This window comes from Hyphopichia burtonii, assembly GCF_001661395.1.
Source record: "Hyphopichia burtonii NRRL Y-1933 unplaced genomic scaffold HYPBUscaffold_8, whole genome shotgun sequence".
Lineage (NCBI taxonomy): Eukaryota > Fungi > Ascomycota > Pichiomycetes > Serinales > Debaryomycetaceae > Hyphopichia > Hyphopichia burtonii.
Window position 1 is genome coordinate 623,095 of NW_017963735.1, and position 25,752 is coordinate 648,846.

The 25,752-nt window shown below is 34.8% G+C and overlaps 9 protein-coding genes across 9 annotated transcripts; 7 read left to right on the top strand and 2 right to left on the bottom strand.

The window, feature by feature from the left end:
• The first annotated feature begins 574 nt into the window (after positions 1 to 574).
• On the top strand, positions 575 to 1,265 carry HYPBUDRAFT_154114 (mitochondrial 37S ribosomal protein bS21m). The gene has a single exon (XM_020221905.1). It carries the CDS (start codon positions 639 to 641, stop codon positions 1,206 to 1,208), a length of 570 nt encoding a protein of 189 aa, XP_020074400.1. The 5' UTR covers positions 575 to 638; the 3' UTR covers positions 1,209 to 1,265.
• A 209-nt stretch (positions 1,266 to 1,474) lies between these two features.
• HYPBUDRAFT_13476 (uncharacterized protein) lies at positions 1,475 to 2,825 on the top strand (the record flags this gene model as incomplete). Its single annotated transcript, XM_020219548.1, has 1 exon — positions 1,475 to 2,825. Exon 1 carries the CDS (start codon positions 1,794 to 1,796, stop codon positions 2,823 to 2,825), a length of 1,032 nt encoding a protein of 343 aa, XP_020074401.1. The 5' UTR covers positions 1,475 to 1,793.
• A 26-nt stretch (positions 2,826 to 2,851) lies between these two features.
• On the bottom strand, positions 2,852 to 9,618 carry HYPBUDRAFT_154115 (uncharacterized protein). Its single transcript, XM_020221906.1, has one exon. The coding sequence runs from the start codon at positions 9,280 to 9,282 to the stop codon at positions 2,920 to 2,922; it is 6,363 nt and encodes a 2,120-aa protein (XP_020074402.1). The 5' UTR covers positions 9,283 to 9,618; the 3' UTR covers positions 2,852 to 2,919.
• Positions 9,619 to 10,376: 758 nt separating this feature from the next.
• AQY1 (Aqy1p) lies at positions 10,377 to 11,242 on the top strand (the record flags this gene model as incomplete). Its single annotated transcript, XM_020219413.1, has 1 exon — positions 10,377 to 11,242. One exon carries the CDS (start codon positions 10,377 to 10,379, stop codon positions 11,181 to 11,183), a length of 807 nt encoding a protein of 268 aa, XP_020074403.1. The 3' UTR covers positions 11,184 to 11,242.
• Positions 11,243 to 11,522: 280 nt separating this feature from the next.
• On the bottom strand, positions 11,523 to 13,304 carry HYPBUDRAFT_114612 (DNA-directed RNA polymerase III subunit; the record flags this gene model as incomplete). Its single annotated transcript, XM_020219056.1, has 1 exon — positions 11,523 to 13,304. One exon carries the CDS (start codon positions 13,302 to 13,304, stop codon positions 11,523 to 11,525), a length of 1,782 nt encoding a protein of 593 aa, XP_020074404.1.
• Positions 13,305 to 13,486: 182 nt separating this feature from the next.
• SKI3 (SKI complex subunit tetratricopeptide repeat protein) lies at positions 13,487 to 17,632 on the top strand (the record flags this gene model as incomplete). The annotated part of the gene is made up of 1 exon (XM_020219026.1): positions 13,487 to 17,632. The coding sequence occupies one exon, from the start codon at positions 13,487 to 13,489 to the stop codon at positions 17,630 to 17,632; it is 4,146 nt and encodes a 1,381-aa protein (XP_020074405.1).
• Positions 17,633 to 18,343: 711 nt separating this feature from the next.
• On the top strand, positions 18,344 to 20,584 carry HYPBUDRAFT_8239 (serine/threonine protein kinase regulatory subunit; the record flags this gene model as incomplete). The annotated part of the gene is made up of 1 exon (XM_020223721.1): positions 18,344 to 20,584. The coding sequence occupies one exon, from the start codon at positions 18,344 to 18,346 to the stop codon at positions 20,582 to 20,584; it is 2,241 nt and encodes a 746-aa protein (XP_020074406.1).
• Positions 20,585 to 20,742: 158 nt separating this feature from the next.
• Positions 20,743 to 22,497, top strand: HYPBUDRAFT_154116 (uncharacterized protein; the record flags this gene model as incomplete). The annotated part of the gene is made up of 1 exon (XM_020221907.1): positions 20,743 to 22,497. One exon carries the CDS (start codon positions 20,746 to 20,748, stop codon positions 22,210 to 22,212), a length of 1,467 nt encoding a protein of 488 aa, XP_020074407.1. The 3' UTR covers positions 22,213 to 22,497.
• A 406-nt stretch (positions 22,498 to 22,903) lies between these two features.
• On the top strand, positions 22,904 to 25,714 carry HYPBUDRAFT_114354 (uncharacterized protein; the record flags this gene model as incomplete). Its single annotated transcript, XM_020219039.1, has 3 exons — positions 22,904 to 23,076; positions 23,116 to 24,080; positions 24,150 to 25,714. 3 exons carry the CDS (start codon positions 22,904 to 22,906, stop codon positions 25,712 to 25,714), a joined length of 2,703 nt encoding a protein of 900 aa, XP_020074408.1.
• Between the last annotated feature and the right edge of the window lie 38 nt (positions 25,715 to 25,752).

Consider the following 25,752-nt stretch of genomic DNA (forward strand, 5'->3'; position numbering starts at 1 on the left):
AATCAAATGCCTTTACACGGTGTTGGTCCCTACACCTTTTTATCCATTCACGGTTCACTCCAATGACAGGATGAACCCATAGACTGATACTTTGGGATACCGTGAATGTTCTCTAATACTTGGTATTGTTTGAGGCTTCACTTTAGTTCCAACCGCACAATTTTTGCAGCCAGAATACAATTAACTATCAACTCCACAAATAGGAAACTGGCTCTTCGCAGCACTTTCTGCCGAGACGGTGATCATAGCAAAGTCTAGCCTAGATCTCTATGCAAGGGCTAATGCAATATAGTGCTCAATTTGTATAACTTGTTGAGTTAATTTGCTCAACTAACTTCAGTTTACCTCGTGCTCTCCGGTATTACCTACCAGCTGGGATTTGGTCTCACTCCTTGCGACATCAATCGTATAGTCGAACCAAAGATTCTCTTTAACCCGTTCAACTAGAGGTTATTACCATCACTGATTGATATTGGTTGCCGCACGAATAAAATAAACACCCGTACATTTTACAATAGTTTTTGGTACACTCACACGACTTTTCACTTTTATGTTTTTTTTTTTTTTTTTCACTTCGAAGGAACAGACAAAAGTCACTAGAAGAAGTTAGGACTAACCATTTACACCTATAACCAGCAATGTTTAGAAGCTTATATAGAGGTGCGGTCCCGGCCAGGCTTGTGAATAACGTTTCTGTGAGATGTTACAGCGATAAAGGGCCTGTTACCGATTTCAGTCTGCTTACCAAGGTGATTCAAAACTCCAATGCTAATTCAAATGACAATAGTAAGAAATCACACTTTGGATCATCCTTTCAGGCTCCAAATAATATGAGTACCGTGGAACATGTTGATTCGTTGCTTGGAGGATCCGATCAACCAGCATATCATAGTATAAGTACCAGGGATACTTATCTTGGATCCGAAGTCAGACATCCTCGTGAAGTTGCCAAAGATATTCGTCTTAGAGGTCCATTAGCAGGAAGAGCCGTCAATGTTGTTGGAAATAACGTTCTCAGAGCATCATCGCAACTCAAATCATTAATCAGAGATAATAAGATTAGACAATTGCATAGAAGCCAACTGAGATTCACCACTCCTGCTAAATTCAGAAAACAAAAGAAGAGAGAATGGTGGAGAACCAGATTCGCTGAAGGATTCAAAGACATCATGACCCAAGTCCAAGATGCAAGAAGAAGAGGTTATTAATCCTTAAAAATTTTAACGTGTACATAGATTTCAATAAAGTCGTTATATCTCCAGAAATAACTTTTTTTTTTTGTAAAAACAAGCTTTTGTTCAACTCTTTACAACTTTTTACTTATATCTCTATCTTTCTCCATAATATCTTCGCCAGCTATTATTCAACCGTTGGCTTATCTTTGTTAGATCCCACAAAATTTCGCAAACAAAAGAGAAAAAAAAAGATTTTCCGTCATCTCTCACCAAAATTCCTTTAGTCATGGACCTCGTGTATTCAGATCACCGTTATCACCATTAATTAGGTAAGATTTTCATATTTGTTGAAGAAATAAGCTTTGGATACCGGTGATTTGGTAAACTGCCCTGCAAAACTGCTCTTTTTCAAAGATTTCGACCATTCTAAAGTCCTTCAAAGAAAAATTAACAGCCAATTGAACTCCGCTCTAATACTCCAAGACATACTGAAATACTATTAGAACTGTCACGTTTTAAAATAAAAGCAGCAGCTATCGATAAGCCTTAGTGATCTTATTTGTCAGGAATAGGAAAAAAGTTAAAAAACTGGAAAAACTGAAGAAGCATCTACAGATCATGTCATCGAGCATTTCAAAAGACGGTAGTATTCCTGCCATTACAGGGGAAATTGATTATTCAAAAGCCATTCACATATTTCCAAACATCTTACAACCTTATAGATCAACAATGATTGCATATGGATCTTCGTTTGTCGCTACAACAATCGGATTTCCTCTAGATACCGTTAAAACAAGAATGCAAACCCATAAAAATTTTAAGAGTTATTTTGATTGTATAAAGAAAACTTATAGAAATGAAGGTACCAAAGGATTTTTCAGAGGTATTTGGGCTCCTCTTATCTCTACTTCCTTCTCCAAATCTTTTAGTGTTTTTTTATTCACAAGTGTTAAACCTTATACTTACGATACCATTTATGGTGATGATACCAAGAATGGATTGGCTTTAACCCACCCCTTCATTACAAACATCCCAGTTTGTTTCTTCAGTGGCTGTATTGCTGGGGGTGGTGTTTCTTTATTTGCATGTCCTTTCGAATTCACCAAAATATATGCTCAAATTGAAAAGGTTATCAAAAATAAATCATTTAAAGATATCCCAAAAAATTTGGCTGCTCAAAATGCTGAACTTACTTCTTCGACTTTGCAAACTGTTAAAAATATCGTAAAACATGAAGGTGTTAGAGGTTTATATTCTGGTTTCAAATATCATTTCATCAGAGACTCGTTGTCTTCAGGTATTTACTACTCCGTATATGAATCGTTTAAATGGGGTATGAACAATATTATTAATAAAGATCCAAACCAATCCTCCCAAATCTCTATTCTTTTAGCTGGAGGAAGTGCAGGGATCCTCTGTTGGTCTTTGATTTTCCCAATCGATACTACCAAATCTTTAATTCAGAAAGATGTTGTCACCAATATACTTCGTAAACAGCAAGGTTTAGAACCAAATCCTCCCAAGATAAGAAAACTTCAAAAAATTGAACGAAGCTTATATAGAGGACTAGGTATATCAGTCACAAGATCTTTCATAGTGAATATGGTATTTTTTAGCAGCTTTGAACTCGCTATGGCTTATATTGCGTGAATCAACTTATACTACTTCTTGTAAATAGCGTTATGTCTTTATTTATTAATTAATAGAATTAATTCAATTACTAATTATACAAGGTGTTTATTATTTAGTCCCTTTTCCTACCACGGCCTCGAACTTCCTGTTCTTGCTTCTTTTTCTTTTCATCAACATCAGGGTTCTTTACTTTCTTGGGCCTACCTCTCTTCTTCTTGATTGGTACAATGCCTTCTTCAATGTCCGACGAAAGCTCTCGAATACTACGTTTCAACGGAGATTTGGAACGTGTCCTTTGGGCAGGGTGATCTATGGTATCAGTCTGCCAAGACACCTTTCTTGAATTAGAGCGAGTGTGTGATGCTATCAGCGAATCTTCCTTAGTAATCGGTGATAATTCACTGTTCGAAAAGTCCCTATCAGCAGGTATCTGCATTTTTGGTAATGTCTTACCTTTTTTCTTTTTGGGAACAGCTCTGGTCTTCCTGGCTTTCTTTTTTCTTTGTTTAGGAAGAGCTAGCTTAGGAATCTCGTCTTCAATTTTGGGGCTTTTAGTTTGTGCTTCTTGGTCAGCTATCTTAATTGGAGTGTCAGGCATTTGGTCCTCAGCCTTCAAAGCAGTAAAGTGGCCATCGTCATTTTTTTCAATCAGACCTGATTCTGCACTTTCAGAGTCTTCCGGTTTGTTTTTCGTCTTTTCATCGTCTGTGTACTTCTCTGATGTTCCGGTGGAATCTTCAGGTACTTTATCCGTTTGTTCTTCGGTCTTTATTATTTCATCCTTTTCAGAGAAATCGAGAGGTTCATTCTTTTCCTTAGCTTCCTTAGCTACTCTTAAGAATGCTGCCGCGATTTCTGAATTTACCGATTCAGTCTCACTTCGATTTTCTTCATTCTTATCATCAGTATCAAAATCAGTTTTGAATTGGGTTTCGCTTGTTTCAGTATCCTTCGATACGGACACATAGTTATCTTCCTTCTCGTCAGCATTAGATTCATCTTCATTATCATTCTCCTTTGTCTTTGCCAATTCAAGAAGATAATTTAAAATTCCTGATTCACCCTTCACTTTAGCTGCTTCATCGTTCGCTTTTAGCGATACTGGGGAACTGTGTGAAACTTGTGAAGTATTAATAGGACCTGCAAAATGATCATTATTTTTGTCATCATTTCCTTCATATGCCTGATCTACTTGGAGTTCTTCTCTGTCTTCATGCGTGCTTTTTTCATTCTCTGTAGCTTCATTACTTCTTAAAGGAGGATTTTCAGTAATTCCTTCAGCGGGTAGATCCTCGACTTCTAATATGGTATCAGGTATATCATCTGCAGCAGGACCCAAAAGACTTTCGTCATCTATTTCTCTGAGCTGCTCATCATTTCTAGTTTCCGTAGCTTTCAAAAAAGTTGTGTCCTTTTCCACTGGATTCACACCTTCTTCTTTCTCTTTATCAGCATTAGAGGCCAACTGGAATTTGGGTGCCAGATTATTCGTTTGATTTTGCACAAATCCCTTCTCAGCAGTTGAAACATTTTCCTCTGTTGCTACTGTTTGTTTTTGCTCGAAGTCATGTTCTCCCTTATCAATGTGTTCGTTTTCAAATTCTCTTTGTTTGAAATCTGAATCGATTTGTTCTTGATCGATTTGTTCTTGATCGATTTGTTCTTGATCGATTTGTTCTTGATCGATTTGTTCTTGACCAATTTGGTCTGGGCCAATGTCTTCTTGAATTGGCTGCTTTTCATGGCTTGACTGTTCCTCAGCTTGACCTTCCAGTTCGTGTTGTGTTTTATCGTTTGGTTTTTCAGACTTGATATCCAGATGAATAATAGACAAATCTTTCGGATCATTATCCAGGATGTCATCTTCAGTACTTTGAGGTGGGAGCACAGTTACTTTTTGCAGATCGACTACAATATGATTTTCCGTGTCACTGTGATCCTTCTCTTCAGCTCCTACATCTGTATCATTAGATTCTTGCCGACCATTCTCAGAAGACGCACTGTCTTTATCTGAAGCACTTTCCTCGACATCAATATCCGAATCTGACGACTCGTTAGAGCTTGAGACTGGTTCAAGCTCTGGTGCAGATATTGGACGTGAGAAGCCTTCATCATGGTTGATGTTATATTCAGCTGCTGCTGCTGAAGAAGGAGCAGAATGTGATCTCTCATTAGTTCTCGAAAAGAACCAAGAAAATGGATTGAACATTGACTTTTTAAATTTTTTGACATTAGAACCATTTGAAGGAGATATATCACTTTTGCGTTTGATTCCCCCGTTTGATTCTCTTGATGCCTCTGAATCTTGATCTCTATCTGGCAATTCTTCAGCATCAAACTCCATCTTTCTGTCTTCTATAGTCGGCGTTCCACGTAAAGATACGGCCTCAACTACAGAAGTTGGTATGATTGATGCTGAATCATTGAATATTACTGATTCTGGATCAATTTCTGTGGCGAAGATTTTTTCTTCGAGTTCCTCAGGTTCCACGATATTAGTTGGCTGAATCATCTCACTGTTTGAGTCAAATGCTTCATGTGTATTCAATTCAGGGGGGCCCTCCAACTGTTCAGGAGTTGACTCTTCTGCAGGCTCAACAATATTAGTTGGACGAATTAAAACGTCATCTAGCATTTGAACGGACGTGGTATCTTGGTAAGAGATGAATGGTTGATCTGCATTCTCAAGCGGTTCTTCTATACGTATGTCCGTATCCACGCTTTCATAATGGGTCTTGCCAGTAGGCACTTCGTGAGCTTGTCCGTTATTAGAGCTGTTTTCGGAAAGGTCTTCTATTGAAGAACTTTCATGTATAGAATTCACTTCTTCTATTCTACTCTGATTAGGGGATTGTGAGTCTTTAGATGAATAATCGGATCCCTTGTGCTCTTCAGGTTGCTTAGGTAGTTCAACATCTGCGGCTACGGAGTCAGAAGTCTCACCTTCATCATCCGGTTTCGATGTTTCGGCACCTTCTCTGATAAGATTTTCGTATTTTTCTTCAGGTTTAGCTGATTCAAAATCTCCAATAAGCTCCACTGCAGAAGCTGTATCTTCTTCTTTAGTACTGTTGCCGTTACTTTCAACGTGAGATTCAGGATTTTCAAGAAAGATCTTGGAGTCTTTCACTGGCGATTCAAATTTATCAGTAGGTATTATAATGGCATCGGGCGAAGCTTCAACGACTTCAGCAGCTTTATTATCCTCAGTGTCTTTAGGGCTTTCAGTTACACCATGATTTTCAATTGATTCGGATCTTTCAAGTATTTTTGGGGAACCAATATTTTCAAATTCACCCTTGGGGACTTCATTTGATGTTTCAGCTTCAAATTTTTGAGCGCCAAATCCCATTTTTTCTTCTTCTGCCTCACCTTCGATTGAGCCATTATCAATTGCATCTTCATAATGAGTTGTATCAACCGAATTGCTTTCAGTGACTTCTTCAACTAATTTCTCATCAAGTTCAGAAAAATCTTGCTCTTGAGAACGTCTTTCCATTTCATGTTCAGAAGCTTCAGAAATGCTTGAATCATTAGAAGCATTGGATCCTTTATTTACTGTGTGATTGGAATTTTCTGTAGCTCCTTCATTTACTGATTCATATCCGCTTAATCTTTCATCTGGCGTGAACTTATTGTCGTCCGTGTGAGTTTGAATTCCACTTTGTTTTGTCAAGTGCAAAACATCCTCAGGAGAATTCTCTTCGTCTTCCATCGCGCTCTCTATATTATCTTCAGCATCAACATAGCTTGGGCTATTGTCTATAGAATGGTTGGATTTTTTTTCTATTTCATCAGGATTATCCAAAATGTCTTCTTTATGGAGGCTTTTATCAGTTTCGAGATGATCATTTTCATTTATAGACTCTGATGCAGCCATCCCGACATCATCATTTCCGTTATCTGAAGCAGTTTGTTGTTCAATATAAGGCAAATTTGTATCGTCAATGTTTTCTAACTTTTCTTCTTCATGATCTACGAGCATATTATTATTACCAAGTATGTTTGCAGCATCTTCATACAGAGTGTTTTGAAAATTTGATAAATTTTGAAATGATTCGTACACTGTCTCATCAGCGCCTTTTGAGTGAGTGGTATCATGAGTTGAATGTTCTTCATTCAGTTGGCTTTGAATGAAATGGTCAACTTCTCTGGTGATATTATCAAATATTTCGTCCTCATCATCGGGGGGTTGTTGTGGGGTACTTGATGCAAAACCTGGGGCCACTTCCATCTCGTCTTCTTCATAAGTTTGGTCTTCGAGGTTAATTTGAACAGAGTCTTGATCATCCGTTTCAATTCTTGCTTGATCTGCCTCTTCGGTTGCATCATCATCTGATTCTAGATCAATTTCAATAGGGGATTCATGGGTTCCGCTATTTATAACATGATTTTCATCTTCTAATATTTGTTGAAAAGATGTGTCGGGGACATTAGAATCATAATTCGGTGCGTCCTCATAAATACTTGTTTCTTCATTTGAAGAAGTTGGATCATTTTCTTTGACCTCGAGATTGAGATTCTGATCAGCCTCACCAACACTAGCGTCGAAATATGTACTTGTACTGTCAGCTTCGGGTTCTTCTTTTATACCTTCAATATTATTCGTATCAAAATAGACGGTTTCATTGAATTGCGATACATTAGGTTCAATGGAGACACTTCTTGAAGATTTAATTTGAGAAATCTCTTCTTCCAAATCTTGAACTGAATGAAGTTTAATATTGAATTTTTTCTCTGTTTCCTTTAATTGATCAAGAACGCTTTCTGGGTCTTCGTTTTCAACAGTTTTGAAGATAGGGAAAGACCGGCTTGGGCTTGGGGGATCTGAATTTAATGCTGGTTGTGTTTGAGATTCTGGAGCATCTTTATCTGAAAGCTTTTCAGAATCCGCCATGGATCCATCCGTTATATTATCATCAACCTCATCTATTTTTAATGAAGTTGGTAACTCATCAGTCAATTCAAAAGATTCGGGGACCGGAGCGGTAATTTCTTCATTATCTGGAGATACTTTATTATTTGCTACTGGATTAGGGTTATAATCAGTCAATTCGTTGTCAGCATTATAATCACTGTTAACAAAATCTTTTGAGCGGGTATTATCAATTATAGATTTCTGTTGAGATAAATCGTTAGTAGGTTCGTTTGAAGCATTATTGAGAGCAGTTTCAGCCAAACTTAGTAAGTCTTGATTTGCAAAGAAATTATTTTCATCACTATATTGGGGTTTTTCGATAGTTTCATTATGGTGATCATTATAATCATGATTTTTGTATTCCAAGGATTGGAGTGGTTGACTTTCATTATGGGAATCTACCACTAGAACATCGGAGTCTTGGTCAGATTGATTGACAAAGAGGTTTGATTGATTATTTTCGTCGGCGTCTTGATCATTGTATTTATTCGAGTGAGTTTCATTATCAGAATCATTAGATTTAATATTTTGATCAGACTCTTGATCAGATTCATTGGTATCTGAGATGCTATGGTTTGAAGCTTGAGATTGCACTTCTTGGTCATAAGGTGTATAGTCAGATAAGCGAGGTCTTCCATCTTGAATGTGGTATGATACACCCGAGCTAGTTTGTTGAGGTTCTTGAGTGTACCAATTCGGTATATTGAAATGCCCCAGAGCTTCCTGGTCCAGGTATTGATTCAGATCCTGATCCATATCGTATTGCTCATTGATTTCATTGGCTTCATTATCTTCATCGTAATCTTCCTCTTCTTCTTCTACCTCTTCGACTACTTCATCATCTTCGTCTTCGTCTTCTTCTTCGTCTTCTTCTTCGTCTTCGTCTTCTTCTTCGTCTTCGTCTTCTTCTTCATCATCATCTTCCTCATCCACATGTATGTCATTGTAATCATTTCCAAAAATATATTTATTTCCAGAGTCTATTAAAGAAGGCTTCTTTGGTAATGCTTCAATTGGATGATCGGGTTCAGAAGATAGGATTTCTATCACATCATCGTCTTCAGGATGATCATAATCTGATTCGGGATGCAGGGAGTTTTCTCGAATATCTTCACGGATATCTTCCTGGTCATCTTCCTCGACATCTTCCTGGACATCTTCAGAGTATCCGTGATGCTTATCTTGAGAACTCTCCTGTAATTGCTCTTGAGCAGGTAAAATTTTATTTAGTTTTTGAAAAGAATCGTCAATGATTTCTGATTTATACTTATTTTTCAATATTGTTTGATAGTTTTCATTTGTCAAAGACTTTAATTCATCATTGTGTGATTTGAGTGTCTCATCAAGCGTTATACCCAACTGATCGATCCAATTAACCAAGTCATCTGGATTAGACCCATTGATTGGTGGTGGTCTGAGCTGGGCGGCTAATGCTAGCGATGGCTCAGGCGACTCAAGATGCGAATCACCCTCATCCACGGGAGTATGTTTGACAACCGATTTCTCAGAAATCAATTTCTTGGAATTGAATGGCGATGGGAAGTTATTGACTCCCATTTCGTTTGATGAGTGGGTTGTAGAAGTATTGAAAGTTTGGCGTTGTAATTTTTTGTTTTTGTTTGTGAGTAATTTTCAATTCAATGCGATGATGCAGCAACTGCTTACAAACCGGTGGACATAGGCGAATGGATTACATTGACCACGACAGAGGACAAGAAGGACGACCAAGCGAGCTGCCCAGGTCAAAGTTGGTTAATCTGACCAGATACCGGGGGGTACAGCTGGTACCGTGTGGGCACGGGTGTTTTATGGAGGAACGGGTGTCACTTTTTGTTTTTTTTTGATATGTACGGGTTTCCCTTTTGAGAGTCCCCAATTTTTATACGGCTCGAAAAGTGCTTAATGATGAAACGATTCCCTTTAGGAATACTTACACCAACAGAAATGAAATGAAATAAAGAAATTTTTTTATAGGACGAGCTCAAATAATAAAGTATTAATAGAAGTAAATTTCATTACGAACTTTTGTATAACGCGATGAGATGATCAATTACTAGCTTGACTCTAGTGGTAAATCCGCAACAAAATGGCTGGAGCCATATTCTTCAACGTTCTATTTTCTAAAATTGAATTGTTTTGTCAAGCATTTCTTGTTGTGTCTATTGTTCCAGTTGTTCTCTTACGATTATTTTGTTGTTGGATTTTGTTTTTCAGCCTTTCCATTTTGTTCACCAGGATCTTCTACATTTTCATCTGACCCTGAGCGTTTGATATGTAGTGGACTTGTCAACTACTATATCCAGGCAATTGTTCGGCAGATTCAACTCAAAATGCAGGGAGTTAACAAAGAAGGTTTATGTGAGTTGAGTTATCCCTTAATTGAAATATTGCACTAAACTTTGTTATTTTTTTTTTTTTTTTCCTCTTTATTATTTGGCTTTTAACAGCCTTTTCGAATTTCTTAAAAAGCTGCAATACTTGAATTTTATCCCAATTCAGGGTATGAAATTTCTTTTTAGTCATCCGTTAATTCTTCTCTATTTCACTGGATTAAGAGTATATAAGGTGTAGGAAAAGTCCTAGTGGTTTTTGGTTTGGTTTTATTTAATTTCATTTTTTTTTTTCATTGTGCTTTTCTTGCTCTATCAAATATGACCATCCAAGCAGCTGAATTTGATCCAGAAGTCCCAGTAGACACTTATGAACCAAGGGAAACTCCCAAAGTTGCATCGCCATGGAAAAATACCTTGATTGCAGTTTTGGGGGAATTTTTTGGTACTTTTATCTTCTTATGGACTGCTTTTGTAATTGCCCAAATTGCTAACCAGGATCCAACAGTTAAAGAAGTTGGCACCGGTTCCGTTCCACCTCAATTAATTATGATTTCATTTGGTTTTGGTTTTGGTGTTATGGTTGGTGTATTCATGTTTTTCAGAGTTAGTGGTGGTAACTTGAATCCTTGTGTTACTCTTTCTTTGGTTTTAGCCGGTGCTATTCCTCCACTTAGAGGATTATGTATGGCTGTTTCTCAAATGATTGCTGGTATGGCTGCTGCTGGTGCTGCTTCTGCAATGACTCCCGGTCCAATTGCTTTTACTAATGGTTTATCTAATTGTTCAAGATCAAGAGGGGTCTTTTTAGAAGCTTTTGCTACTTGTATCTTGTGCTTAACTGTTTTATTATTGGCTGTTGAAAAACACCGTGCTACTTTTATGGCTCCTTTTGTTATTGGTATTGCATTATTCTTGGGCCATTTGATTTGTGTTTTCTACACTGGTGCCGGTTTAAACCCAGCAAGAACTTTTGGTCCTTGTATTGCTGCTAGATCTTTCCCTGACTATCACTGGATTTATTGGGTTGGTCCAATTTTAGGTTCCGTTATGGCCTTTGCCATTTGGAAATTATTCAAGTTTTTGAACTACGAAACTTGTAATCCTGGCCAAGATGCTGACTCTTAGTTGCATTTCTTTAATTCTTTACATAGTTAATATATCAACCTCGTATATATCGTAAACCCGATCGTAAACCCTTTAGTCGTCAAGTCGATGGTTTCGCTTGGTGTCTTTATCAGTTTTTTTAGCAAATTTACACTTTTCCTACTTTATACTCAAAGGCGGCGAATCACTTGATGCTAACAAAGACACTTTTTTTGAAGAATCTTCTTGTTAATAGGTTATTTTCATGTAACTCGAAGCCCTTGTAGGGGTGTATTTTTTTTCATCTGCCGCACGACCCGAATATTAGATATAAGCTACATTAATTTGCTGTTCTATGTTATTATAATAAATGAAATAAGGTTAAAACTTAAAGATATTATACAAAGTTTTTATACGATTGAATCTTGCAACGTTATTAATTTCTCTCACTTGCAATTCTTTCAAAGTTTTCAATTCTGATTCTAATAATAGTTCTTCTTCATGACCCTTAACATCTTCTCTTTCACATTTTTCTAACAAAATTTTATGATCATTTTTGAAAGATTGTATGTTAGTTAAGATTTCACCCATACTAAAGACTAAAGAATGGGTTAAGTAATTATATGCACTGGTTGGTTTATGTCTGAAAAGGTAAAAAGTTTTAGAAGCTGCTCTATCGGCACTTCTGGGAACTTCTTGAATTTCAATGACATTCATATTAATTAATCGATAAACTTCGTTTCTGACCGTTTTCTCTTTTAATAAAACTGAATTTGATAATGTTTTTTCATCAGCTAATTTTAAACTTTTAAGACATTTTAATACTCTTAATGATGATATTCCTAAAGTAGTTTTAATCAAGGTATCATAAGTAAAATCTTTTAATAATTTAACAATGGAAATGAACGGAATATAATAATTACCAGCACTCATTTCAACTAAAAATGGTATAGATGATGATGAACTTAATAATTTTAAATGGTGTTGAACTAAACTCAATGAATGAGGATCGGAATTATCAGTGTTTGATTCAAAATCATTAGTTTGGCTGACTTCAAATTCATCATTTTCAGTTTTAATCTTCTTTGTTGGTACATCATGCTCAAAATCTAACCCTCTTTTCTTACCTGGTTTTAAAAAATTATGGGTTAATATCGAATTTCTTAAATCAATTTCTTCGGGTAATTTACTGATTAAATCTCGAACATTGAAAGTGATTTTTTTATTATCGATTAATTCATTTTCAATAGAACTAATATATTGTCTTTCTTCTTCTGGATCATTAATTAATCCACTGATTTCATTGAATGGATATTTTAAATCAGGTGAGTTTTTTTCAACAATTGATAATGCAACTTCATATACTTTAGATGTTAATATCCCAATTCTAGACTTTGCAAATTCACTTAATGCAATTGTTCTTAAATGTTTTTCAAATCTATTTAAATTAAATTTCATTATAATATGAGACCTAATTTTTTGAATCCCACTCTCAGTAGTGAAAATATCGCCTGGTAAATTACCAGATTCTAATAAATCTTTAAATTTAACTTTGGTCTTCTCTTTTGCCTCATTAACTCTTTTGATTTCACTAGTGGTGGCACTTCTAGGTGTGTCCTTCAATATCCCCTGATACATCTTCTCCCATAAGTCATCTAGAGGATTTAAATCAAATCCTTGTAATCTAACTAACCACCCTGCCTGGTAAAGCTTAACAAATATATTTTGTTTATTATATTTCTCTTCTTCATCTCCAACATTACTTAAATAATCTTCTACCTTAATATGTCCGTTCTCTATAATGTTTTGAATCACTTCGGCAGAATCTTCTCCATAATTGGATTTAATGTGACTGATAATGTCCCCACTATGTAACAAGATTAATATTCCTGATTCATCAAAAGTGTAAAAATACTGCTTGGATGATTCATCACGCCAGTATTTGATACAGTTCAATTGGATTAATGAGACTAACGATGTCTTTACCAACTTTAATGGTATTTTAGATCTAGTACTTAATTCTCTAACATTAAGTCGACCATACGATATCAATGTGGATAGTATCACGGCCGCTATTTCTCCAAGATGGTTGCGTGCAACACTAGTATATAAGTATGAAAAGGGAGACTGTGTCTTCGAAGCTTCAGAAAGCTCAACACTCATCTTATTTGCCTAAAGTCTATGGTGATGTCTTCATAAACTCATCTTAAATTTTTTTTTTTTTTTTTTCATTCGAACCTTGACAATTTTGTGCTTTTACGCTTTTTTTTTTTTTTCCAACGAGCTTTTCTTAAGGGCAAATCACTCATTGCTTTACTCCATCCCTTTTGGTTATTCAGCACAAGATGTCTTCGGTGAAGCAATTGCTCAAGGCAGCCAAGGCAGCGATCGAATCCAACGATCCGGAATCAACCTTGGAATTTGCTAAGGAGATTTTGGCTGAGGAGAAAGACAATTATTTTGCATACCTTTTTCAAGGAAAAGCATATCAGCTTCTAGATAGACCAGATCAAGCTAAAAGCGCATTTGAACGAGCTCTTGATATACAACCTGATGCCTTAGTTGGATGGAAAGGCTACTATCAATTGTTGTTATCGGGGGAAGATTATAGTTCCATTTTTCAAGCATTAGCGTCTTTGATTGAAGTGCAGATTGAACAGGGCCTTTCGTATGCTGGATCATTAAATGACTTGAGAAATTATTTGAATAAACATAAATATAAGTCCAATGATGATTTAATGGAATCTTATTTAAGAAACATCATTCCAGGATCGAGGTTGGGTGAAATTGTTGGCAATGATTTGGGAAGGCCTGAAGATAATTTGAAAAAATTGATTGATTTATTGAAAAATCAAGAAAAGACTCATGTTTCAAGTGTTATTTCGAAAGCAAAAATGAAATTGCCCAGATCATTGAACCAACAACATAAAGATCACTTGAATTCACTTAAATGGTCAATTTACGAAAAATCAGATTTAAGCCATTTGTACGAGAGCTTTCTCAATTGTTGTTCTGATGATCAATTGAGAAGAAAATATGAAGAAGAGCTACTCAAATACAAGTATGAATTGATTGAATGTTCTCCAAATAAGAAGGGCTTGTTCAATGACCTTAAAGTAATGGTGGATGACATGGTTTTGGTGAAGAGTCGTAGTCTACTTGTATGGTCCCTTTATTATGACTGGATGGATGTGAAGAACCTTAGTGATCTAGAATTAGATAATATCATCGAATTCTTGAGTCATAACAAACATTACGGTTTGGGTATGGTTTTTTATGCCTTTTTGATGAGTGATATCAGTCCATTCAGTAAAGAAGTTGTACAAGAGAAATTATCCCAGATTGATAACAGTGAGCAAAATATTCCTAAAAGAAGAAGAAGAAGAAGTAAGAAAAATGATCCCGAATTGTCAAAAGAACAAGAAGAAGAAGAAAAATTGCTTGATTCTGATGATGATGATAGTGTTGATCTTTCTCCAGAAGATGTTTTGGCAATGATGTTGGCAGGTTTCAAAATGTGTAAAGACTCAGTTTTAGCAAACCGTATTGTCATTTCCTTTTTAATTCATTTGAAAGAATATTCTGATGCTGCTGAACGAAACCGTGTTGCCATTAAGCTTCTAGCAGACTTACAAAGAAACAAAGAAGTTGATTTGGTAAACAGCAGAGAAGATTTACTTTGCTCTTTAGCAATAATTTATACTTATCATGAGGCTCCAAAGAATTTCCCTAGGGCACTTCAGTTGTATGATCGTATTCTTGAATCAAATTCTAACACTAAAGCTAAAATTGGTAAAGGGTTGATTTTGATTGAAAAGAGAAACTTTTCTGGTGCTAAAGATTTATTGCAAGAAGTTATTGATGAAGACCCAAAGAATAATGAAGCACTTATCGAAGTAGGTTGGTGTCAAGTTAAACTCGGTGATTATAGTAGTGGTAGAGCTAACTTGTTGCAAGCTTTGGAAAAAGTCGAAGGCGTTAGTTTGAATAGTTGTGAATTAAGAGCTATTATACGCTGGAGAATAGCTCAAACTTATATTTTGGAAAATGATATCGATGGTATTAATGAAGCTTATGGACAACTTATTAAATCTTTGAAAGACCTGAAGAACTATGCACCTTCATATACTAGTCTCGGTTTGCTTTATCAAGATCATTATGATGATAAAGCAAGAGCTCAAAAGTGTTTTTACAAAGCTTTTGAGTTAGACCTGGCCGAACTCACGTCAGGGAAATATTTGGTAGAAGACCTTACAAAGAAAAATGAATGGGATATCGCTGAAATATTGTGTCAACGAGTCGTTACTGATGAAAAATCACGTCGTAAATTATTTAGTCACAACTATGAGGATCCAGATAAATCGTGGCCATTTAGAGTCTTAGGTTGTTCTGCTTTGAATAAGCAAGGAGACGCCAAAGCTATTGAATGGTTTCAAAGTGCATTAAGAATGAAAGCAATGGATATTGAATGTTGGATTGGATTAGGTGAAGCTTATTATAATTGTGGTAGATTTGATGCTGCAGCTCGTGTTTTTCAGCATGTTCTTACAATGGACGAAAACCTGTGGATTGCAAAATTCATGCTTGGAACTGTCACTTGTGAAACTGGAGAATTCATGGAAGGGCTTGAGTTATTGGAGCAAGCTTTAAGTATAAGACCCAACGAGGAATGTATTTTGACTAGTCTTTATGAAAGTTATTTTGGCTACACAAACCAATTATTAACAACTGGATTCATTGGTCGTGCTAATGACAGTAACCTTAAGACAATTGATTACATTCACAAAGCAGTGAAAGTCAATAGGAGATCACAAATATTATGGAAAACTTTAGGTGAAAGTTTGAGGTTTTTCATTAGTGTTCAAGAAAAGTTAGAGTCATTTCCTTATGAAAAGCTTTCTGAAATTTTTGAAAATGTTGACCTAAGCACAGAAGAGGCGATAGAATTATTCAAAAATGAACAGTACAGCGAGTCTATTAGTTCCTTAATTATCTTGAGTGCCCAGGCTGCAATCAATGTCTTGCCTAATAAATCCAGTAAACATTTAAGATCTATAACAAGCTACAATTTAGGTTTAGCTTATTTAGAAGGTTATAATGTTTGTGATAATATTGAGTACAGAACAAGTGCTATAACCCATATTAAAAAATCTGTTCAATTAGAGTCAAACAATGTATCATTTTGGGTTGCATTGGGTAATTGCTATGTATCATTCAACCCTCAAATTGCCCAACATTGTTTTATTAAAGCATCAACTCTTGATAGTAGAGATGGAGGTATTTGGACAAACATTGCCGCACTTTACTTACGTTATGGGGATGCAGAACTTGCCCAGGAGGCGTTTATGAGATCCCAATCGATTGCCCCAACACAATCACAATCATGGTTAGGGCATGCATTAACTGCCCAAGCCAAAGATGAAGATGCTTCTAATTTATTCACCCATGCATATATTTTATCGAATGGTAAATCACCATTAGCACAATTAATGTATGGGTTATCTGTACTTGATAGAGTTGAAATTGGAGGAAGCGATCCGAGAGATATTGAAGCATCTCAAGAATTTAGTATTGCTAATTTTGCCATGCAAAAATTTTTAAAATTCAAACCAAATGATGAGTTAGGATTGAAAATTGCCATTACTGTTGCTGAAAGATGTAGAAATTACCAAATTTCTATTGAGCTAGGTGAAAGGCTTTGTAAAATTTTAGAAAAAAATTATGAAAATAGTGAAAGTGAGGTTACATTAACTGAATTTGCAAAATCAAAAACTCAATTAGCAAGACTGTATTTGGGTATAGGTGATTATGAACATGCAATTGAGAATGCTCAATTTACTTTGGATGTTTTAGATAGTGAAGAAGAATCATCTATATTATCATCTAGAATAGTTATTGGGCTTTCATTCTTCTTTAATGATCAATTTGGAGAAGCATTAGATGAATTCAAGAGTATTTTGAAACATAATGTTTCAAATAGAATTATTTCATTAATATCCCAAATATTATACGCTTACGGAACTGAAGATACAAAACAAGCAGCATTAGATCAATTATTCACTCACATCGAAGAAAACGGATCCTCACTTTTGGTTGTTTTAACATTAGGTGCAATCTCAATTGTCGACGATTTGACTGACTATTTAGAACCCATTAAAGAAGAATTACAAGGATTATCACTACCAGAATTAATGAATGACACAAGGAGAATTGTCCCACAGCTTCTAGATGAAATTAATAATCGTATTGGTAAAAAAGAACAAACCTGGCAAAGAAGTGCATTACTTTTCCCATCCGATTATAATGTATGGAGACATTTAAACAGTAGAATGGCATTAACCGTTTCTTCATTAAACGAAACAAAACAAAATGCATCAGCATTATCCGATATCTATGTCTCCAACGGTAGACTCCGTGAAATACAACGAGGTATCATGTTATGCCCCGACAATCAAATTGCCATTAAGTCATTAAACGGTTGCTTTAACTAGAGTATATAGATTAATATAAAATTTATTTGTAAGACATCATGTATGTTGTAAATCCGGCAACTTTCAACAATTTACTCTTCACCTTACTACATGCCCCTTCCTAGTAATCACTTGGTAAATTGGGAATTCTCGAGCCTTTTTCTATTTCATTGTCTTTACTCAATGAACTTGACAACCCGACCAGCACGCTTAACCCCCCAACTCAGACTCACCATTAGCTACCAAGCTCCAACCAGCCTGTCCAGCAAACCTACCGCAACTCTTTCATTACTTCCAAGTCATTACCAAAGTCATTATCCCAAGCAGTCATAAGTGCTACTACAGAAGTTGAAGAGTGCTCATTGATCTCTAACAAAACAAAAAAAAAAAAAAAAAAAAAAGATCATTTGCGCAGTTTATGATAAGTGAAGCTGATAACAGGAGAAACTGAGATAAAAATATATAAACTGATTTGAATCCTTCACTTTCTTTTCCCAAATACATTACCAATTGTATTTTGGGATTTCTATTCTTTCAATACAAGAGAGCTATAGCTACTAATCAGTTATTCGGTTGATTGATTACATGACATAGCAATTGACACGCCACGAATCAAGCAGATCAAAAGAGGTCTGACCCGCCACACTCTATTATTAATACCTAGATCAACATAAGCTATTGATAATTCGACCCAAACAGGGGTTTGACTTGTTTAATTGTCTTTTGTTGAAGATGGTTTCTCCAAAAACTCACGATGTTTCTGCTTATTACGATAAGAGTCAACTAGATCCTTATGTTAAGAAGCAAAATGCTAAGTTAATACAGGTTATACAAAATTTCTTTACAAAGTCAGTTCAAATCATCCTACAGTCTCGACTGTTTAGTGATTCTGACATTTCGTTGGAGAACAATCCCCATGTAAAAGTAAATAAATGGTTTAATATGCATATGTCTAATAATTTAGACACTTTAAAAGATGATTTGAAATTATGGAAGAACTTTACTGAGGTTAATAAAGTTCCGCCAATGATCATTGAAACCTACTTGGACTTACGTCAAACTAGCTCTCGTGATACAGTCATGCTAAAGGATGATAATGATAATCGCTGGACTGTTGCCAAAGGTGGAGGTAAGAAACAAGAGGTTGTTTTAGAAAGATGGTTGATTGAGTTTGATCGTAATGATGTTTCTGGTTCTTTTATAGATGAATTACCACTTATTTATAAACAAGCTATTATTCTATTCAGAAGCTTATACGCGTTTACCCGTTTAATGCCAGCTTATAAATTGAAAAAATCTTTGAGTCAATCAAAATCTAAAAAATCTTTGATTATAGGTAATAAAGTTTTAGATGGTAATCATCCAATCAGTTCAAAAGGTAGAATTGGTTTGTCAAAATCGATCATTCCTCATCAAATGTTAACTACAGAATCTCATATGAGTCAAAAACACTTTTCCCCAATTCAAACTACTTTAGGTACTCTTAAAATATCAATTGCTTATAGAAATCACTATGATTTTATTACAAGTGATAATGAGGTGGTTTTATCAAATCATTTCGTAAATATGGACGAAAATCATGATCAAAAAGTTGAAGATAAAGTTGAAGATCATGAAGAATTGGCTAATGATTTGGCAGATGATATAAATAGAGAGCATTTGAAACCAGATTCTCAAAAACAACAAAAGAGATCTTCCCTCAATAGTAATTCATCACTTTCACCTAGTACTTCGAACAATCAATTGAATGATGATCAAAATGTTTCAAAGAGAGCTAACGTCCAAAGACCTACAATTCAACCTTTTAAAATTGGATCAATTAGTAATTCTCCACCATCGCATACGGGAGGAGGGTCTTTATTAGAAAGAAGAATTTCCATTACTAGCAATAAGTCGACTTCCAATGCATCTCTAGCGGCCCTTTTAAGAAACCCAAGAGGAAGTACTTCGTCTAACAGTACTACCAACAATATCCCAATAGCAAATCAAAACACCGTATCTTTCCCTAGATCGATTCTGTCATCTCATGGATCTCAATTACCTCATGATGAATTGAATTCACCATTTTCTAATCCAGAAAGTATTACTAATACTCCAAGGTTTTCATCATCTTTTGGTTCCAGGGCTAGTAGAAGGTTTTCTAATTCTAGTATCAAACATACGCCCCTGCAAGATACTAATATTTTGGGAAGTAGCGTTGGGCTGACATCTTCTGGAGCTCCATTAAGTGGATTATATATTGATGACGATATTAGTGATTTTGTTAAGATGATTGATAGTAAATCTGAATTAAGATTTTCAAATCCTGGGTCTAAATTATCAAGTTCTAAATTATCACCACCATCTCAAGGCTCAAATAGTCAGTTAGATGCTTTGAATAAATTTCAATTATTGAAAAATCAACATCAACAATTAGGTGATAGTGTTAGTGCCAGCTTAATTTTACAACATAATCAAGTTAATAATAGCCGACCATCCAGTCGCAAATCATCGCATTCCATCTACTCTCCGTCACCTTCGTTACAATCTAATTCTCTAGATAAACATGCACCTTCAATCAATTCAAGATTGAAAGACCCTACTCCCGAATCTCATGAAAGTATTGGGTTGTCCCGTAAAAACAGTCATAATGCATCTTTTTTGAAATCATCTTCCACTCACAAGTTACTGTCGACTCCAGTTACTTCTACCACGAAAACTCATGCTGTGCATCATAAATTGAATGAAACCCGTGCTGGAAGCAATGATGCCAAAACAGTTAGCGGGATGGCCACCACCCCTTCCGCTTATAAGGCCATTCATTATGAGAATGTTTTCGATGATGACGATGACGATGGAGAAGATTATTATTTATCGAATCAAAGCAAAAAACAAAGTCAGTCACCATCATTGAAGAACAATCAGTCAAATCATGAGGATGAAGAGGATGATGATTTACTATTCACTATGAGTGACATGAATGTTACTAAGTAGTCTTTATAGATAAATATATATATTTATTTTGGAAACCTCGGTTATAACAAGTAAAAGCTGATAGAACTTTTCCGCGATTTAAAAAAAAAAAAAAAAAAAGAATCCGAATATCAACAGAAAAAGTCCGAAGTATCAATTATAGAGATAGGATTAATGATACCATGAGAGGCATTATGAGAAGAATTCCTATTAAGACGGTGAGACCGCTTAATCGAGGAATTCACCAAAGCTATAGAAAATTTAATCAAGTGCGATCACCAATTGAAGAGTATGAGTTCAAGATTAAAGAAGGAAAGTTACGAGATGATCCATATCAAAGAAAGATTATAACGAACTTGTCGCTACTTCATGGTAAGTTGAACGGATATGAGCCACCAAAGGTGGAGACCCCGTCGATCAATAGTTTAAAACCCAAGGTTGGAATTCTGAAAATATTTAATTCATTTTTTGGATCTAAGGACAGTATAAATTTAGGTATTAATGATATAGCTGCCAACGAAATTAAAGGAATATATCTTTATGGGGATGTTGGGTGTGGTAAGACCATGTTGATGGATTTATTTTATCAAACCGTGCCTCAACACTTACCGAAGAAAAGAATACATTTCCATCAATTTATGCAACATTTACATAAAAGATCACATTTACTTAAAGTTGAGCATAAACATAACGATTTAGACGTTATACCTTTATTAGCTAGTGAGATTGCACAAGAACTGTCGGTGTTATGTTTTGACGAATTCCAAGTTACTGATGTAGCGGATGCAATGTTATTAAGAAGATTAATGATGTTATTATTGAGTCCAGAATATGGGGTTATATTATTTGCTACGTCCAATAGAGCCCCCGATGATTTATATTTGAATGGGATTCAACGAGTATCATTCATTCCATGTATCCAATTAATCAAAAAACAAACCATTGTTATTTATTTAAATTCCCCAACTGATTATAGAAAAATCCCTAAACCAATTCTGTCAGTGTATTATTATCCCAAACCAGGAATTAAGTATACCAGTAAGAAAAATATAATCAATTGTGAAAAACATATTAATCAATGGTACGAGTACTTCAATTCCGGGAATAAGAACAAGGATATTACATTAGATTATAAATTAACCGTTTGGGGTAGAGAATTAAAAGTACCTAAAAGCTCCTTCCCATACGTTGCCCAATTCACCTTCAATGAATTATGTGGGAAACCGTTGGCGGCAGGAGATTATTTAACTTTGGCAAATAGCTTCCAGTCTTTCATTATCACCGATATACCTTATTTAAGTACGGATGTCAGAGATGAAGTAAGAAGATTCATCACTTTCCTAGATGCAGTTTATGATGCTCATGGTAGAATTGCAGTCACTGCAGCTGCAAATTTCAAAGATTTATTTGTTGAACCAGAAGACTTGAAAAGAGGCAATTTTCAACTATATAAAAAACAATTACATTCCGGTAATGAAGAGACTTTTGAAAACGACGATTTGGTCACTAAACATGGCTTTGACAAATCAGTAGCTAAAAAGGCTAGCATGTTTGCCAACGATGAAGAACGCTTTGCCTTTGCCAGAGCCTTGAGTAGATTATCCCAAATGAGTACCACCGACTGGATTGATAACGTTAGGGATATCTAAATAATCTAATATATTACTTTATACTTTATACCTTATACCGTGGCTCATCATCTGCAACTCGGTGTAAATCAAAGGGTACCTCCGTACATCACTATATACACCTCCGTACACCGATTTTAACCCTGCACCAACTTATATTGTACCTCCCGGAATGTTCGTTAAACCATCGTATACCTAGCACCATTTCGTCTAAATATGTAACATCTGTCAATTCCAAAGCTTTGTACTAATATATACTACCTAACAGATGAATGCTTAAGTAATCCTGAAATTGGTAAAGCTCCTAACAAAATTATAAATAAAAAATTGCTTTGAGTAGTTTGTGAACTGTTTTTTTGCCCACTAACAAAACAAAAAAAATTTTAGCAAAACGCTAACAAAACGAAAAAAAAAAAAATCAATAAAATACAAAAAAAAAAACAAAACATCGAAATTGAGGATTTCACCCGCTGTCGATAGTTGAACCTCATTACTAGATAACGCTGTCTTATACCTTCTTCTTCTTTGTTGTTGTTGCTGCTATATCCTTTCAAGTATTGGTGAATCCTTGTGTGTTTTTAACTAATCTTGAATTGTCGTTCGCTATTGCCGCCCATTTCTCCAGCTTAATACACTCGCTATGAACCATTCCAATTTATCTTCAAGTTCGCTACATGATAATAATTACTATGATATATCCATTTCCAAGAACATGAGTACGTTGGGAGGGTCCAGTTCGTCTTTGAACGGACCATCCGCCGTTAATAATTCAAGTAATACTGCTGGTTTGGGTCTCAGTTCCAATAATAGCAACTCATCTTTGATTAATCAAAAGAAGAAGTACCAATCGCTACACACACCTAGAAGAGTCGGATCGATGAGCTCGTTGCCTACGTTGAACGAATCCACCAATGCCGCCGCTAGTTTGGGTGCTCCTGCCGGCTCTAAAAGACCAGGAGATTACTATATTCAGAAATTAAGTAATAGCTCACTCAATTTGAGTAATAAAGCTCCAATACCCCCCAATAATGTTTTGAATAATCACAATACTAATAGACCCACTTCGGGAGACTCAATAATATCCTTACAATCAAACTTATCCGATGATTTATCCCTGGTTAGTTCTTCCCAATTTGATTTCCCCGATTCAAGACTAAGCTCTTTAACTAGTAACTCCATCACTTCTCCTTCGGTTTCTCCTTCAAATCGCTGCTTATCCAGTGAATCGTCGGTGAAAGAACCCCATACCCCAAATCAAACTTTCAATGATGATGTTAATGAAGATGTAGTGAATGATTTGGACCAAGTTAACTCTTCTCATTCCACAATTACTTTGAAAAATCCTTATCAAAAATCAATTAACTCCATTTCTCCAGTAAGCAACTCCTCAACTCCTTCGGTAAAGAAAATTAATGAAAAGCCTCCTCAATTAAAATCAATGTCAACTCCAAATATCGTTACTGCTAATAATCTTCCTAAAAATAAATCATCAAATCGTAATCAATCATCCCCTCGCACTCGCTCTTCTTCCATGAGCTCAACTCCAACCTTGAATCGTTCTAAAAGTCGATATCTAAATCCAAAAGAGAAAAAGGAAAGACAACAATTACGTAAAAAATTATATGATGATAATGATGATGATGATGACATTTTATCAAATGATTTGGATTTGGTTTTCAATGTTCCAGTTATTCAAAATAATGCTAAATTATACCTTAATCAAAATAATTCTTCAAAATTATTATCCCGTACCGATTTAATTAATGATAAAACCGATAATAAATATTCTATCAATGAAAATAATTCCAATAATTCCAATTTTAATTCTCCTCGCCCTTTCCCCTTACCGGGTAAATTAAGTAGATCAACTGGTTCACTAGATAATTTAAGTCCTATAAATAATGTTACTGGTAGCCCCATGAATCATTATATTAATGATGAAAATGTTATTGCTGAAGAAGATGAAAACGAAGATGAAATTAATGATTCAAATAATACTTCCAAAGTATCCTCCTTTTCTTTTGGTACCGATGATGATTTGGAAATTACTCAAAATATCTCAAATTTTTATAATGAACGCTCAACTTCATTTTCAAAATTAGTTAAAATTAATCGTGAACAAGATGTTATTTATAAATTACCTAATTATGTTAAATCTCAATCTTCAGTGGAAGATCTTCAATTAATTTCTCCAGAAAAATTAAATTGTTTAGATCAATCAAGACCAATTAATTTACCTCCTAAAAATGTTAATGATAAATTGAAACATAATAAAGAATTTCATAAAGTTTTAACTAATTTTGAACTGAATTCAAGGGCAAGCACTGAATCGAGAAAAAAATTAAATGAACAATTTATGTTTAACCAACAACATTGGTTTAAATTAATGTTATTAAATGATAAAGAATTAAATAAAAAATTATCAAATGATAAGAACTCAATCAGAAAATTAAATTGGGATCTGATCATTCCTGAAAAATTTAGATTTGAGTATTTTTCAAAAATTTTATCATCCACTATGAAAGAAGATGATCTTAATCAAATTAATAATGAGTTCAATAAAACTAATGATACTTATAAAAACTTATCAACTCAAATGAAATCAAGTAAAGATAATGAGTTTGATAGAAGTATTGAAACTATTTTAGATCGTCCTTTATTCCAATCTATAATGACTGAATTTGAAGAAAATGAAATGGTTGAATTTAGTCTTATTAAATTTAAATCTAATTTTAAACATTTACTTTACCTTAAAAGTTTATCAGAAAATGGTTTGAAAAAACATGATGAAATTTTCTTAATTCCAATTTTTTTAATCATGTTTCAAAATAATCAATCAATTGAAGAAATTTATAAACTCACTGAAATGTATAATTATCAAGTTTTAAATTCTGAATTTTTCAATGAAATTAATTCGAACTTATCAAATTGGTATTCTTCAAATCATTCTTATTCAATTTCCAAAGTTTTGGGTCCCTTTAATCATGAAGAATTTGAAAATTTAAGTTCAAATGTTTTCTTTGAAATTTTTATTCAAATTAATGATAAGTTACCTTTGAGTATGAGTGCTCCTTCAACTCCTATTTTAAGTCAACCTGGTAGTTTTGGTATGGGTAGTCCCATGCCTTCATTACCTGGTTCTCCTGTGATACATCAAATGAATGAGAGTGCTCCTAACTCAAGAACTTCTTCACTTGCATCTTCATCTAATCCTAACTCAATTGATGGATTACAAGATTTATTTACTCAATCACATTTAAATTCTTCATCTCTTGGGTTGGTTGCTAAATTTTTACAATTATTATTAATTTATTCCCATTCAACAAAGACTAAATTGAAGAATAATCTGAAAATTTGTCAAGGTTTTTTGGTTGTTATATTCAAATATTATCATATCAATTGGAATGATTATGGTGATTTAATCAAAGGTAACAAATCTATAAGGCTCAACAAAAGTATGGACCAAACGGCTAATTTGGATTCTTTTGTTGATAAATGGAAAAGTGTTTTCAAGAAAATTTAATATCGGGGGTTTTTTTTTATAATGTCTTAATAATATTC

Coding starts and splice junctions, on each gene's coding strand:
- HYPBUDRAFT_154114 (XM_020221905.1), top strand. CDS start 639: ATGTTTAGAAGCTTATATAGAGGTGCGGTCCCGGCCAGGCTTGTGAAT.
- HYPBUDRAFT_154115 (XM_020221906.1), bottom strand. CDS start 9,282: ATGGGAGTCAATAACTTCCCATCGCCATTCAATTCCAAGAAATTGATT.